This window comes from Trachypithecus francoisi, unplaced genomic scaffold (assembly GCF_009764315.1).
Source record: "Trachypithecus francoisi isolate TF-2019V2 unplaced genomic scaffold, Tfra_2.0 Lachesis_group11, whole genome shotgun sequence".
Taxonomy (NCBI): domain Eukaryota; kingdom Metazoa; phylum Chordata; class Mammalia; order Primates; family Cercopithecidae; genus Trachypithecus; species Trachypithecus francoisi.
In genome coordinates this window covers 131,531,538-131,545,187 of record NW_022681456.1, presented here as the reverse complement: position 1 = coordinate 131,545,187, position 13,650 = coordinate 131,531,538, and the positions used below count along the sequence as shown (strand labels likewise).

The 13,650-nt window shown below is 55.0% G+C and overlaps 1 protein-coding gene and 1 non-coding gene across 2 annotated transcripts in view; one reads left to right on the top strand and one right to left on the bottom strand.

The window, feature by feature from the left end:
* B4GALNT3 (beta-1,4-N-acetyl-galactosaminyltransferase 3) overlaps positions 1-13,650 on the top strand; it is a 106,169-nt gene that overhangs the window by 81,124 nt on the left and 11,395 nt on the right. Inside the window, 8 exon segments of the mRNA XM_033223332.1 lie at positions 4,960-5,055; positions 5,503-5,593; positions 5,989-6,089; positions 7,532-7,599; positions 9,247-9,325; positions 9,454-9,520; positions 11,110-11,253; positions 12,268-12,377. Of these exon segments, the coding sequence (XP_033079223.1) occupies positions 4,960-5,055; positions 5,503-5,593; positions 5,989-6,089; positions 7,532-7,599; positions 9,247-9,325; positions 9,454-9,520; positions 11,110-11,253; positions 12,268-12,377 (756 nt within the window).
* On the bottom strand, positions 10,655-10,761 carry LOC117091303. Its single transcript, XR_004440394.1, has one exon. It is a non-coding gene; the product is annotated as a U6 spliceosomal RNA (small nuclear RNA).

The window sequence follows — 13,650 nt, the reverse complement described above, 5'->3', positions numbered from 1 at the left end:
AGTAGAGACGGGGTTTCACTGTGTTAGCCAGGATGGTCTTGATCTCCTGACCTCATGATCCGCCCGCCTTAATAACTAATTTCTCCACTTGTTTTTGCTAATCGAGAACATATGTATAAACATATAATGAAACAAAAACAGTGAACAAATAGTAAATAATGATCAAAATTGGGCTGGGCTTGGTGGCTCAAGCCTGGAATCCTAGAACTTCGGGAAGTCAAGGTGGGAGGATTGCTTGAGCCCAGGAGTTCCAGACTAGCCTGGGCAACATGGTGAGACCTTGTCTCTACAAATAATAATAAAAAAAATAGCTAGCTATGGTGATGCACGCCTGTGTTCCCACCTACTTAGGGGGCTGAGGTGGGTGGACTGCTTGAGCGTAGGCAGTTAAGGCTGCAGTGAGCTGAGATTGTGCCACTGCACTCCAGCCTGAGTGACAGCGTGAGACCCCCATCTCAAAAAAAAAAAAAAAAAAGAAGAATATTGGCTATTTTAGTAAGTGTGTATGGCCTTTTGGTGGTAAATGACTGATTTCCTTTTTAAAATATTAAAAATAGCTTACAAAATCATCATTACAGTCTTCATGGATGTTCAGGGATTCACTGATCCAATCCTTTTATTTTATCAATGAGGAGAAGAAGGAAGGCCCTGGAGAGGCCAAACAACACAGCAGGTCACACAGCTGCATAATGGTGCCAACTGGCTTCCAGCCCAGCCTTGCGGTCTCTCCACATCGTGGGGACTTCTGTTCCCATCCCCTTGCCTGTCCTTGGCCAGCAGGAAGTTCCCAGGTTAATAATCCAGGTCATTTATTGAGCATCTACTGGTGTCCAGGAGCTGTCAGGTTGTTCTGCTATCCCTCTTCCAGATAATGGCCCAGAGAGGTCAGCTCAGGGTCACAGAGTTAGTGCAGGGCCCTGCTGTAAAGGTGAGCAAGGGCAGGAGATGAGGAAGATGACAATGGCTTCCTCTTTCACTGTTTCCCTGCCCCGGGCTTTGGCTGGCAGCCCAGGGTCTCTGAGGCCAGAAGTCACTCTGGAGACTCAGCAGCCTCAGACGTTTGACTTGGTGCACCAGAGGCCGACTGATCAGACTGGATGGCTGGGGGCCTGGGCTTCATGGAGTGACTGTTTCAAAACTTACTCACACCGACACGGATCCCAAGACACTCATTAACACACCCCAGTGACAGTCTGTTCATGTATTGGTAAATCCATTCACCAAAATGCTGTGTCTGCCAGCCAGGCCACTCCCAAAACCCAGAATAGTTACAAGAAAGAAATTTGGTGAGTACAAAGTCAGATCAAAGCAAGTGAGATCAGAGTTTTCATGGGCTGTTCACACAGGCTTTGAGAAGGCAATGTCTGTCTTTTGTGGACAGAGCTGTGACACAGACAGACTCCTTCCTGTTCTCAGCCTTTCCTTTTATTTATTTATTAAAAAAAAAAAACAGCTTTATGAAACTGTAATTCACATACTGTACATTTCACCCATTTAAAGTGTACAATTCAAGGCTGGGTGTGGTGGCTCACACCTGTAATGCCAGCACTTTGGGAGGCCACGATGAGAGGATCGCTTGAGGTCAGAAGTTTGAGACCACCCTGGACAACATAGGGAGACCCCATTTCTACTAAATAAAAAAATTAGCCAGGTGTAGTGCCATGCACCTGTAGTTACAGCTACTTGGGCAACTGAGGAGAAAGGACTGCTTGAGGCCAGGAGTTTGAGGCTGCAGACAGCCATGATTGTGCCACTACACTCCAGCCCAGGCAATGGAGTGAGGCCCTGACCTTAAAAATAAAATAAAATAAAATAAAAAATATAAAATGAAAAATTAAAATAAAATAATATAAAATGAAATATACAATAAAATAAAATAGATGGAGTACCTCGAAACTCTGAACAGGACATAGGAGTTCCTGGTGTGCAGGAACCAGTGACCTAATCACCCTGCTGTGTTCCTCCGGGGGAGGCCCCACTGCCCGGTGGGTTAAAACTGAACCACTAGCCAGGTGTGCTTGGTCTTGCGAATTTGCCTCTGGTTGAGTAGCAGAGGGTAGAGCGGAAGCAGAGGGTCAGTCAGTGCCCACGTCCTGTGAGGGGCTTCCGAGTGCTCCTGGAGGAGGCTGACAGCTCCTGCCTTCGTGCCCCTCTGAACCTCATACCTCTGCCAGAGCCCCTGGCGCAGGTGACACCCTTTTGTTTACATGTCTGCCTCCTTTGAGGACCACCTCTCTTTCTTCTTGAAGGGGTACAGAGCAGACACTCAGTGCTTGTAGAATGGAGGAACATTCTGGGCTTAGCTCCTCCAAGCCTCTGTTCATTTAAATAATTAGGATGTGCAGGGAACACCGGGGAGGGAGCTGTTCCCTGTGCCTGGGGACGTCATAGCAGGCCTCAGAGAGAACTATTTGAGAACAACTTTGAAGGATGAGCAGGAGTTTGCCACGTAAGGAGGAAATGAATGGGCCTTCCGATCAGGAAATCGCATTTGTAAAAGCAGGGGGAGGTGAAACAGCAGGACGATTTTGGCAAAGACAGCGGTTTGGTGTGGGCGGAGCAAAGGTGTGCGACAGGGAGCGGTGTGAGGTGAGGCGGAAAAGGTAGGTCAGACTCCGTGTGCTGGGCGAGGCTCTGTTCTGAAGCCTTCTGGGGAGCTTCGGAGGTCTTAAGCAGCAGAGTGACTTGGTCAGATCCGAGCTTTAGAACGACCGCTTTGGAGGCAGTGAGGACTCCGTGTGGGGGAGAAGCTGAGATCCAGCTGGAGGCTCTGCGGCCGCCCAGTGAGGGCCCGGCAGGGGCAGTGGATATTCCTGTGTGACCCACACCCCTGCATGATGCTCTCCCCTTTCCCAAGGGTTCCTGGCTGTGTGTCCTTGGGGAGTCATTTTACCTCTCTGAGCTTCAATGTCCTCACCCTTAAAATGACAGGGTTCCAACAGATACCTTCTCCTGTACTTCGAACTGTGGAAGTTTCAAAACCACCACTGGCCATAGACATGCTCTGGCGCTTGGAGTGAGTGACCAGTGCCCCTCCCTGGGCCTTAGTCACTGCTGGACAATGGAGTGAGTGGGCAGAGGGCAGGGCTGGTGTGCTGGAGTCCTACGTCCCCGCCAGATACAAAGCCTCCAAAACTCAGAGGGACACAAATCTTTGGGGGGTGGGGGGGTTCTCATCCCAGGCCCAGGGAGGAAGAGGGTGCCCACTGGCCCCTCAGAGACCCCCACCTACAGCCTGAGAGTGGGTGAAGCATGGTTTGGGGCCTAGCCTAATGCTGCGTCAGGGCCTGGGCTTAGTGCAGGTAGCTGCTCTTCCCACACTCCCACCCTGTCTGCCTGGGGCCGCCTGCGGCATCTGATGATCTCCTTGCTCAGGCAAGAAAGACCCTGAGGGTGAGGCAGGAGCCGGCCAGCCAGTGCCTCCCTCTGCCCCTCCTCTCCCTGCCCAGTGCCCCGTGGCCTCTGGCCTCCAGGCTGAACACAACAGGCTTCTCTGGTGGCATGCCCTCCCCAACTGCCTCCCTCCTGGGATCCGTATCTCCTAGGGAGGGGGAGAAGGAAGCCTTTGGAGGAGGCAGCTGAGTCTTATAAGCTGGACTTGAAGATTTTCCCCTGAAGTAGCACAATGTCCCCATTCTTTCCTTCCTTGAAGACTTAACCCACCACCCACCTACCCAGCCCACATTCCCGCTCCCCCCCGTTCCAGTCCCCCACTTGGGTTTCTGTGAGTGAGGGCTGCTTCCCAAGGCCCACATTCCTAGCATTGAGCAGGCTAGTGTGCCCCATTAGCACCACACTGATGGAGGGCAGGGAGAGACAGGCTCTCCTGTGTCTTTCTGGATCCAGCGCTGGGGCAGTGCTCCCCAGAGGCTGCGCCCACCCTCCCAGCCACACCTGGGACCGTGGGCACTCCTGTTGAGGAGTTATCCCCTGCCCCACTCCTCTCCCCGCCTGCCCATCCTCCCTCCTACAGATCTCTTGCTGAACTTGCGCCACTTCTTCCTATCTGGGTGTCCCCTCATAGCTCCGAAGGCCAGTCCAGATTTTGCTATCTGGTGGGCATGGCAAGGAAGCCAGGGCAGGTTCCTGGTAGGAAGTCATCAGGCCCCACCTCCCATAACCTGGATAGAAGTCTTGGGGGAGGGGAGGACATGGGATGATCCGAGGCCCACTGGCAGGATGATTGGCACAAAGTCCCCGCGCTTCCCCTCTCCTCTCAAATTTCCAGCCCCGCCACCCACTCAGAGTGCTGGATCCTGCCTTAGCCCTTTCTGGGGAAGGGGGCCTTCTGCTCTGGGCCTCCAAGCCCAGTCCTACAGAGGAGGGAGGGGATCCCACCCGAATGGCACTGTCCCGAGGCTGTCCCAGGAACAGCTTGCTCAGAATGTCTTGGAGGCCTCCGAGAGCTGTGGGAGACCGGGATGCTGGCAAGCCCAGATGGGCCCCAGCTCCCTCCTGCAGTGCCTCCCAGCTGCTTCCCAAGGGGAGCCAGAAGCGTGGAGACCACTGGGTAGATAAGGTTTCCCAGGCAGACAGCTGTGGAGCTTTCCTCTCCTCAGGCATCAGGGACGGGGAGGGGAGCAGAGCAACTCTCTCCTGAAACCCCAGCAGGCTCCTCCTAGTTCCCTGTCCTCTCAGCTATTCTCTCAGAACCGTTGCCCCCCCTTGCCTGAGGAATGAAAACCAGCCCCCTTCCTGCATGAGAGGACCAGGGAGAGTATGTGCGTGTGGGTGCACGGCCAGAGCAGACCTTGTCCTCCAGGCCAGGCCGTGGGGTGAACATCAGCACCAGGTTCCTGAAAGAAGCGCTGGGTGCTGGGCTAGGAATGGGACAGAGTGGGCCGGACCCGCACAGTGAGAGGAGCACTGGCCTCTCTCTGCCCAGCCTCCTGGAGCTGAGGAGCTGGGGCGGGCATGGGGTGCTCACATTCACTCACCACTTGTGCCTCCACCCTGTAGTTCCGGGGCCGTGCCAACCTGCATGTGTTTGAGGACTGGTGTGGCAGCTCCATCCAGCAGCTTAGGAGGAACCTGCATTTCCCGCTGTACCCCCACGTGAGTGCCTGAGGCTGCCTTGCCCACCTCCCTCCACACCTGCCTCCTCTGCCCACTTCTGTCTCGCATCTTTCCTTGCTGCTTTTCTGGTTCATATTTTCTCCTTTATCTTTTGAGCTCTCTTTTTGTCTGCCCATAATAGTTCCCTTGTTTCCTTCCTAGGGATTCTTTCAATTTCATCTTCTGCATCATTTCTGTTTCAGACTCTCTGGCTCACAATATAGTATACCCAGGGCCACCATGTACAGTTGTGCTGGTTGTGCACTGTACAAGTCTCCTGGACAGAGTGGCAAATGGGAGCTGAAATTGAGCCTGCACTCCACTCACCAAGCCACAGCCCTGGTCCCTCCTGTCATAGTCCCCTCCTAGTCTTCCCACCAACCCTGGGTGGACCGATTTCCTCTTCCCTCTTCTGGGTAACTGTTTCCTTCCCCTTTCTTGGCATAGATTCGCACAACCCTGAGGAAGCTGGCCGTGTCCCCCAGGTGGACCAACTATGGCCTCCGCATCTTTGGCTACCTGCACCCTTTCACTGACGGTGAGGCCAGCCCCAAACCCATCCTTCTTCCTGCTCTAGAATTCTGCATGGGACCCAAAGAACACAACACAAGGCTACGGGTAGACGGGACTAACTTGTTGTTAGTCCACCCTCAGGGAGAGAGGGGACATTGAGTCACACTGAGGTCTTGTCCAACTCCCACAGGCTGCTGCCTCGCTCCCTGGTTTGTAGCCTGGAACCAGCTCCTCTCTCTATATAAGTCTTTTCCATCTTCACACTGTCTCCGAGGATGTAGAGACCCCCACTTAACAGAGAGGGAAGCCACAGCATCCAGCCTTGGAGGGAATTTAATTGCTAAGACACTCAAAAAAGCCTGCAGGTTTTTATGCTGATGCCCTCCTTGCCCTCATCTGGAAACTCTCCCCGCTGCCCAGGGAAAATCCAGTTTGCCATTGCTGCAGATGACAACGCGGAGTTCTGGCTGAGCCTCGATGACCAGGTCTCAGGCCTCCAGCTGCTGGCCAGTGTGGGCAAGGTAGGGCCAGCTCAGCCCCGGGCCCTCCCATCTGTTCCTGGAGCCTGTTCATTGAGTCCACCAGCAGCCGCTCATTACCATAGCATCTCTGGTGTGACAGCAGGGAAGAAGGGGTGGAAAAGAAGTCTCCTCCCTCACCCCTACCCCTCTAGAAGGGATAAACTGAGGATGGGGAGGAGTGAGGAGTGGGGAGGAGGGGAGTGGGGAAGAGTGAGAAGTAGGGAGGAGGGGGAGTGGGGGGGAGAGGAATGGGGAGGAGTGAGAAGTGGGGAGGAGTGAGGAATGGGGAGGAGTGAGGAGTGGGGAGGAGGGGGAGTGGGGAAGAGTGAGGAGTGGGGAGGGGGGAGGAGTGGAGAGGTGAGAGGAATGGGGAGGAATGAGAATTGGGGAGGAGGGGGAGGTGAGAGGGGTGGGGGAGTGGGGGAGGAGTGAGGAGTGGGGAGAGTGAGGAGTGGGGAGGAGTGAGAAGTGGGGAGAGTGAGGAGTGGGGAGGAATGAGAAGTGGGGAGGTGAGAGGAATGGGGAGGAGTGAGGGGGAGGGGGAGGGAGAGGAATGGGGAAGAGTGAGAAGTAGGGAGGAGGGGGAGTGGGGGGAGTGAGGAGGTGAGAGGAGTTGGGAGGAGTTGGGAGGTGTGAGGAGTTGTGGGAAAGGAGTGAGGAGGGAAAAGTGGGAAGGAGTGGGGAGAAGGGAGGAGAACGGGGGTGTAGGGAGAAGGGGGGAGTTGAAGGGAAGAGGAGTAAGGAGTGGGGATGGGGAGGAGGAGGAGTGGAAAAAGGGAGGAGTTGGGAGTAACGAGTGCGGAGGAGTGGGGAGTGGGGAGAAGTTGGGAGTTAGGTGTGGGGAGTTGTGGGAAAGTGGGGAGTGAGGGAAAGGTGGGGAGGAGGAGGAGGAGGAGGGAGAGAAAGATGAAGGAGGAGTGGGGAGGGGGCAAGAGGAGAAAGGAGTGGGGAGGAGGGAGGAGAACGGGGGTGTAGGGAGGTGGGGGGAGTTGGGGGGAAGAGGAGTAAGGAGGGGGAGGAGGAGTGGGAGAAAGGGAGGAGTTGGGAGTAACGAGTAGGGAGGAGTGGGGCAGAGAGTGCGGACAGGGGAGGAGCGGGGAGCGAGTCTGAGGCTGGGGAAGGACCACCGCGATTCGGCTGTGGGGGGCCCAGCCACAGCATCTTTGGGGCCCTCTGGCCTGGGCCGGTGCTGGCTCGCCCCGCAGGCCACCCGGCTGCTCTGCTCCGGCCTCCTAGCAAGGCGGGTGCCTCTTGCGTGGGCAACGCTCACTCTCCTCCACTCTTTTCTCTTTTCTCTCCTACCACTCTCATCTTCCTCCTCTTCCTCTTTTTCTCACTTTTCTCCTTTCTTCTCACTCCTGGTCTCTCCACTCACCGCCTCGGGCCTCCTGTTTTCTCTGTGCTTCCCTCCTTCCCTCCTCTTCTCCCTTCCACGCCTCCAGACTGGGAAGGAATGGACGGCGCCTGGAGAGTTTGGGAAATTTCGGAGCCAAATTTCCAGGCCGGTGAGGTGAGTAAGGGTCAGGACAGGCATTGTGCGCGCCTCAGTGCTGAGGCCGGGTCGTGGTGGAGCCGGCTGTACCCCTGTCCGCCAGCCCAGCCGCCTGCTGCACACATTCGAGCAACCGGGTCTCTGGCTCAGCACCCACTGGCCCATCCTTCCTCATGTCACAGGTGGGGAAACTGAGGCCCGGAAGGCCGGGACTCATTGCAGGTCACACAGCTTTTTTTTTTTTTTTTTTTGAGACGGAGTCTCGCTCTGTCGCCCAGGCTGGAGTGCAGTGGCCGGATCTCAGCTCACTGCAAGCTCCGCCTCCCAGGTTCACGCCATTCTCCTGCCTCAGCCTCCTGAGTAGCTGGGACTACAGGCGCCGCCACCTCACCCGGCTAGTTTTTGAATTTTTAGTAGAGACAGGGTTTTTACCATGTTGGTCAGGCTGGTCTCGATCTCCTGACCTCGTGATCCGCCCGCCTCGGCCTCCCAAAGTGCTGGGATGACAGGCGTGAGCCACCGCGCCTGGCCCGCACAGCTATTCAGTGACCCTCGGGACTGGAAAACGGGTCTCCTTGCTCCCAGTCCTCGCGCTCCCCTTTTCTCCACACCTACGGCACCCTGGACACGGCTCTGCCCGGGCTGCGGGGAGCGGCCCGCGGTGACCCCTCGGTCGGCCGGGAGAGGAATCGGTTTCCCTGGCGGGGACCGGAGCGTAGCCCGGCCTCAGAGCGCCCCTGCTGGTCCGCGCGCGCTCACGCAGGCGGGAGGAGCAGGCGTTGCTGACGCTGGGAAGGACGTGGCGTGGGGGGGGAGGCGGGGGGGAGGGGGGAGAGGCGGGGGGGAGGCGGGGGGGAGGGGGGAGAGGCGGGGAGGGGGGAGGGGGGTGCGGACACAGCTAGAAGGAAGGAATACGCTCTAGCTCTAATGCTCGACAGCACAATAGGGTGACTGTGGTAACAACAATGTATTGTGTATTTCCCAACAACGGGAGAAAAGGATTTGGAATATTCCCAAAACATAGAATGCCAAGTGCTTGAGGTGGGTGATGGGATCCTAAATCCCCTGACCTGATCCTTACTCATCCTATGCATGCAACAAAACACCGTGTGCACCCCATAAATATGCACAAGCATTACGTGTCAATAAAAATGCATTTAAACATTTTAAGGAGACAATCTCGCTTGCAAAGAGCGCTCGCCTGCCGGCTGCGAGTGGATGCTTGGTGTGGAGCTCCGCACCTAGTGCACGGCCCTGGGGCAAGTCTGCCTGGAATCCCACCTCCGCCACTCATCGCCTGGTGACTCTGGCAAACTAGCCAAGCCTTCTGTGCCTCTGTGTTCTCCTCTACGAACAAGGATTACATGAGGTCACATACAGAAAGCATGTAGAACAGCATCTGCCACAGTCTCTGCGCTCTGTTGGGTTCTTCCCGTCATCCTGTGGAGTGGCTACTCTGATTATGCCGATCTCACCAAGAGAAAACAGCTCACTCTGTTAGCAAGTGGTAGAGTGGGGGCTCGAACCTAGGCAGTGGACTCCTGGGGTTCTAAGAGCAAGGAGAAGGGATGAGGAAGTTTAAGGTGCTGGGAGGGGGTGGGACAGAGCCGCGACCCCGGGGCCCATGGAGATGGCGCTCTGCTTTCCTGCCCTCTCTCCTGCCAGCCTGTCAGCCTCCCACAGGTACTACTTCGAGGTGCTGCACAAGCAGAATGAGGAGGGCACCGACCACGTGGAAGTTGCGGTGAGTTTCCTGCTGCTCCTGCCTCTCCCAGCTCAGTTCCTGGCACTCATCTCCCCTTGTCCCTTGACCCCTGTTGGAAATCCAGCTACCTCCCACCTTCTGCATCTGCCCTCTCTCTTCTCTTCCAGTGGCGACGGAACGACCCCGGAGCCAAGTTCACCATCATTGACTCCGTCTCCCTGTCCCTCTTCACAAGTGAGTGGGCTCTGGCCCTGCCCTGGAGATGGAGGCCAGGTGGGACCAGCCTAGCCTGGGGGATTTGGCAGGGGTGGAGGGGAGGAGGGAAGCTTGAGATGCTTGGGACACGGGTATGAAGGGGTCCAGAACAAGAGTGGGACCTTCTGACCAGGAGTCCTTAACTCCCCAGGGTCAGTGACCCCTTTGAGAACCTGCTAGAAGCTCTCTGAGCCCTTGTCTCAGAAACATGCCTTTGTCTCCCCACCCACACACAACATTTTGAATACAACTTCAAGGAAGTCCAGAGACTGTGAGGCTCACACCAGATTCAGAAACTCTGAGGCTGGGTGTGGTGGCTCACACCTGTAATCCTGTTCGAGACCAGCCCAGACAACATAGTGAGACCTCATCTCTACAAAAAATTAAAAAATTAACTGGGTGTAGTGGCTCATGCCTGTAGTCACAGCTACTGGGAAGTATCAACTGAGCCCAGCAGTTTAAATCTGAAGCTGCAGTGAGCTGTGATTGGATCACTGCACTCCAGCCTGGACAGCAGAGCAAGACCCTGTCTTAAAAGCAAAACAAAACAAGACAGAAAAACCTCTGAGCCAGTCCAATACCCTATTTTACAGATAAGGTAACCATGGTTCTTGCAAAGCCACGGCCAGGGCAGACGAAACCTTTTCACCTGCCTTCAGTGTGCAGGAAGTGACCTCTTTCTTCAATAGCATTTTCCATTTCATATCATTTCCTCAATTACACTCCCATCCAGAGGCCCCACTGAAAAGCATGCCATCCATTCGCCTCCGTGGCAGGTGTAGACGGATGCATGAACCCGGGAGACAGAGAGCAAAGAAGCAGCCAGCCCCCCACCCCCCTTCTCTGTGGCTCGCTTTAACCTGGACGCTGAAACTAGATCACCTGGCTTCAAACTCAGCTTGGCCACCCATCCATTGTATGATGTTGGGCAAATGACTTAGATTCTCTATGCAAAAGTTCCTTACCTGTAAACTAGGAATAATAGTAGCACAGAAGGCATGTGGTGCTTTTAGAGATTAGATGGGTTAATATTTGGGATATTCTTAAAGCAGGGCCTGGCTTCTCTTCTTATTTTTTTTTTTGTAGTTTTACGTGTTTTTATTTTTGTAACACAAAAATATGGAACGCTTCACGAATTTGCGTGTCATCCTTGCGTAGGGGCCATGCTAATCTTCTCTGTATCGTTCCAATTTTAGTATATGTGCTGCCGAAGCGAGCACGGCCTGGCTTATTATTAAGTGCTCTGTAAGTGTTCAATAAATTAGGTGTACATAATGACAAATTTCTAGCAGTCCGCAGTAACACATTTTCAAAAAGAGGTGTCTTTTTCCAAGTACACGACACAGTCATGTGGGTCAGCCATGGGCCTGGCAGAGGGGGCCGAAGGGAGATGAATCGTGAAGCCACCGCTGTGGCGGGAGCCAGAGAGAGTGCGGCTGCGCACATCCTGCACAGTGGCCGCTGGAGTCAGGAGCACCGTCTGCATCTCTTCCCTCCCCTTCAAGGGCAGTGGGCTGCTGCGCTCCAGGCCTCACAGCCTCTTGCTGTTCTTTCCTCCCTGCGCCCAGATGAGACGTTCCTACAGATGGATGAGGTGGGCCACATCCCACAGACAGCAGCCAGCCACGTGGGCTCCTCCAGTGCTCTTCCCAGGGATGAGCAACCGCCCGCTGACATGCTTCAGCCTGACCCCCGGGACACCCTCTATCGAGGTAAGGCCTCGGCCAGCGCTTGGCATCCTGTCTGGGGACACCGCACTGCCAGGTCCGCTGCTGATAGTGGAGAAGACTTGAGAGACCTGTCACAGTATCCCAAACACCATAGAACCTTTTATTTTCCTTACAAAATAGAACATGCATACAGAAAAGCAAGTATATAAATAAGTATAAAAATATTACGTGTAATTTTACAATTCTGCCTATCATGACAGAGCGAATGTTTGTGGAACCACCACCCACGACAAGAAATAGAATTAGAACCCGGAAGTCCCCCACACATCCTTTCCCAGTCTCACATGTGCTTGCCTCTTACTGGATTCCAGCTCTTGTCATCCAAGGAGAGAAATATGTTGACACCACAGTGTTAGAGTCTCATGCGTTTTTCCTCTTGGGAGTGTTTACATTTTAAAAGATGGCAAAGATGGCCGGGCATGGTGGCTCATTCCTGTCATCCTGGCACTTTGGGAGGCTGAGGCAGGAGGATCGCTTGAGCCCAGGAGGTTGAGGCTGCAGTGACCTGTGATTGAACCACTGTACTCCGGCCTGGGCGACAGAGTGAGATCCTGTCTCAAAAAAAAAAAAAAGAAAGAAAGAAAAGACAAAGTTTCTTTATTCATCACCTCTCTCAAAAAAAATGACAACTGGCACTAAGGCGATGTTCAGCCGTCCATGGGAGGAAATCCGGTTATTGGTCCTGCACGAGGGAGGAGCCTTTCTGGCCTCTTAGAAGTTTCTAGACCCTATTGAGGCTATTCCTGCAGTGACTCTAAAGTCAAACTGTGCCTTGGACCTGGGGCTGTGTCCTGAGTCCTCTGCTGCCAGGGTGCTCCTCAACGGCCCTGCTCTAGGTCCGTGGGGCAGCCTCCGGCTAGCAGCCTCAGCCACAGACATCGGCAGACCACAGCTGCCCCTTGTGGATACAGAAAGGGTCCTACTCAGGGCAGAGGACTTCAGCCCCAGTTTCTGGGCCCACCCTCACCCTCATTCCTCTTCCTCCACTGTCCTCAGTGCCTCTGATCCCCAAGTCGCTCCTCCGCCACGTCCTGCCTGACTGTCCCTACAAACCCAGCTATCTGGTGGATGGGCTCCCTCTGCAGCGCTACCAGGGACTCCGGTTTGTAAGTCTTGCCTGGGTCGTGGAGAGCAGGGCTGGCAGAGGGATTGCTGCCTGTGACTGGGAGGGGAGGTGGTGAGGCTGACTGTCCTGTCTTCCTGACATCCCATCCCACCAGAGAGGACAGCCTCACGGGTCCCTGGGCTGGGAAGAACTTGCACTCCCGGATGGACTGCCCCGAATAGTCTGTCCAGCAGAGCCTGCTCGTGGGAGCTCTGCCTCAGGCCCCCCGCCACACACACACCACCTCTGCCCCAGTGATGATATGAGGTGGCCTGGCTCAGGCTTCTTACGCTTCCTGCTCCAAGGACCACACAACCCTACCCTGCCTGGTCAGTCCCACCAGCCAGTCAGCCAGCAGGACTTACTAAACCAGAGACCAGGCCCTGGGGAAAAAAAAAACGATGGAGGGGAAGTTGGCTTTAAAGAACCCAGAACCCATGTGGAAGCCAGACGGGCAGAGTGGCCACTCTCTGTCCATCCAGATTTAGAGATGATTTTTTTTTTTTTTTGAGACGGAGTCTCGCTCTGTCGCCCAGGCTGGAGTGCAGTGGCCAGATCTCAGCTCACTGCAAGCTCCGCCTCCCGGGTTTACGCCGTTCTCCTGCCTCAGCCTCCCGAGTAGCTGGGACTACAGGCGCCCACCACCTCGCCTGGCTAGATTTTTGTATTTTTTAGTAGAGACGGGGTTTCACCATGTTAGCCAGGATGGTCTCGATCTCCTGACCTCGTGATCCACCCATCTCGGCCTCCCAAAGTGCTGGGATTACAGGCTTGAGCCACTGCGCCCGGCTAGAGATGACTGTAAGGAAGAGCTGGAGGGCAGAAGAAAGAGGTCAGGAGACATCACCAGGTCAGAGAATGGCTGGGGTGTAATGGAGAAGTTCTTTGGTGGTGGTGACCACAAGCCATGCTTAAGAGGGGCGAAGGAAGCAGTGAAGTAAATAAGAAGAGAGGTTGTTCTAGGGCTGTGGGAGGTTACAGGTAAAGGCTCAGAGGTTTCAGGAGAGGATCAGGTGGCAGAGGGAGGAAGGAATGGTTTTGGCTGAAGCTGAGGGATGGGAGCTGGTTCAGGAGAGATGTGGACCAGGGGCTTGACTCGGGTTGCATTTGGTCCACAGAGCCCAGGAGAGCTGGCGTAACGAGTGGCGTGAAGGCCCCATCTGCATCACCAAACGTTTTATTCAGCACTTAAAGCAGCCCTTCTCTCCCTGTCAAGGGCGGGTCCCTCGCAGCCCTGTGTGATCCCAGCCAGGGGCAGGCTTACCAGGACCTCA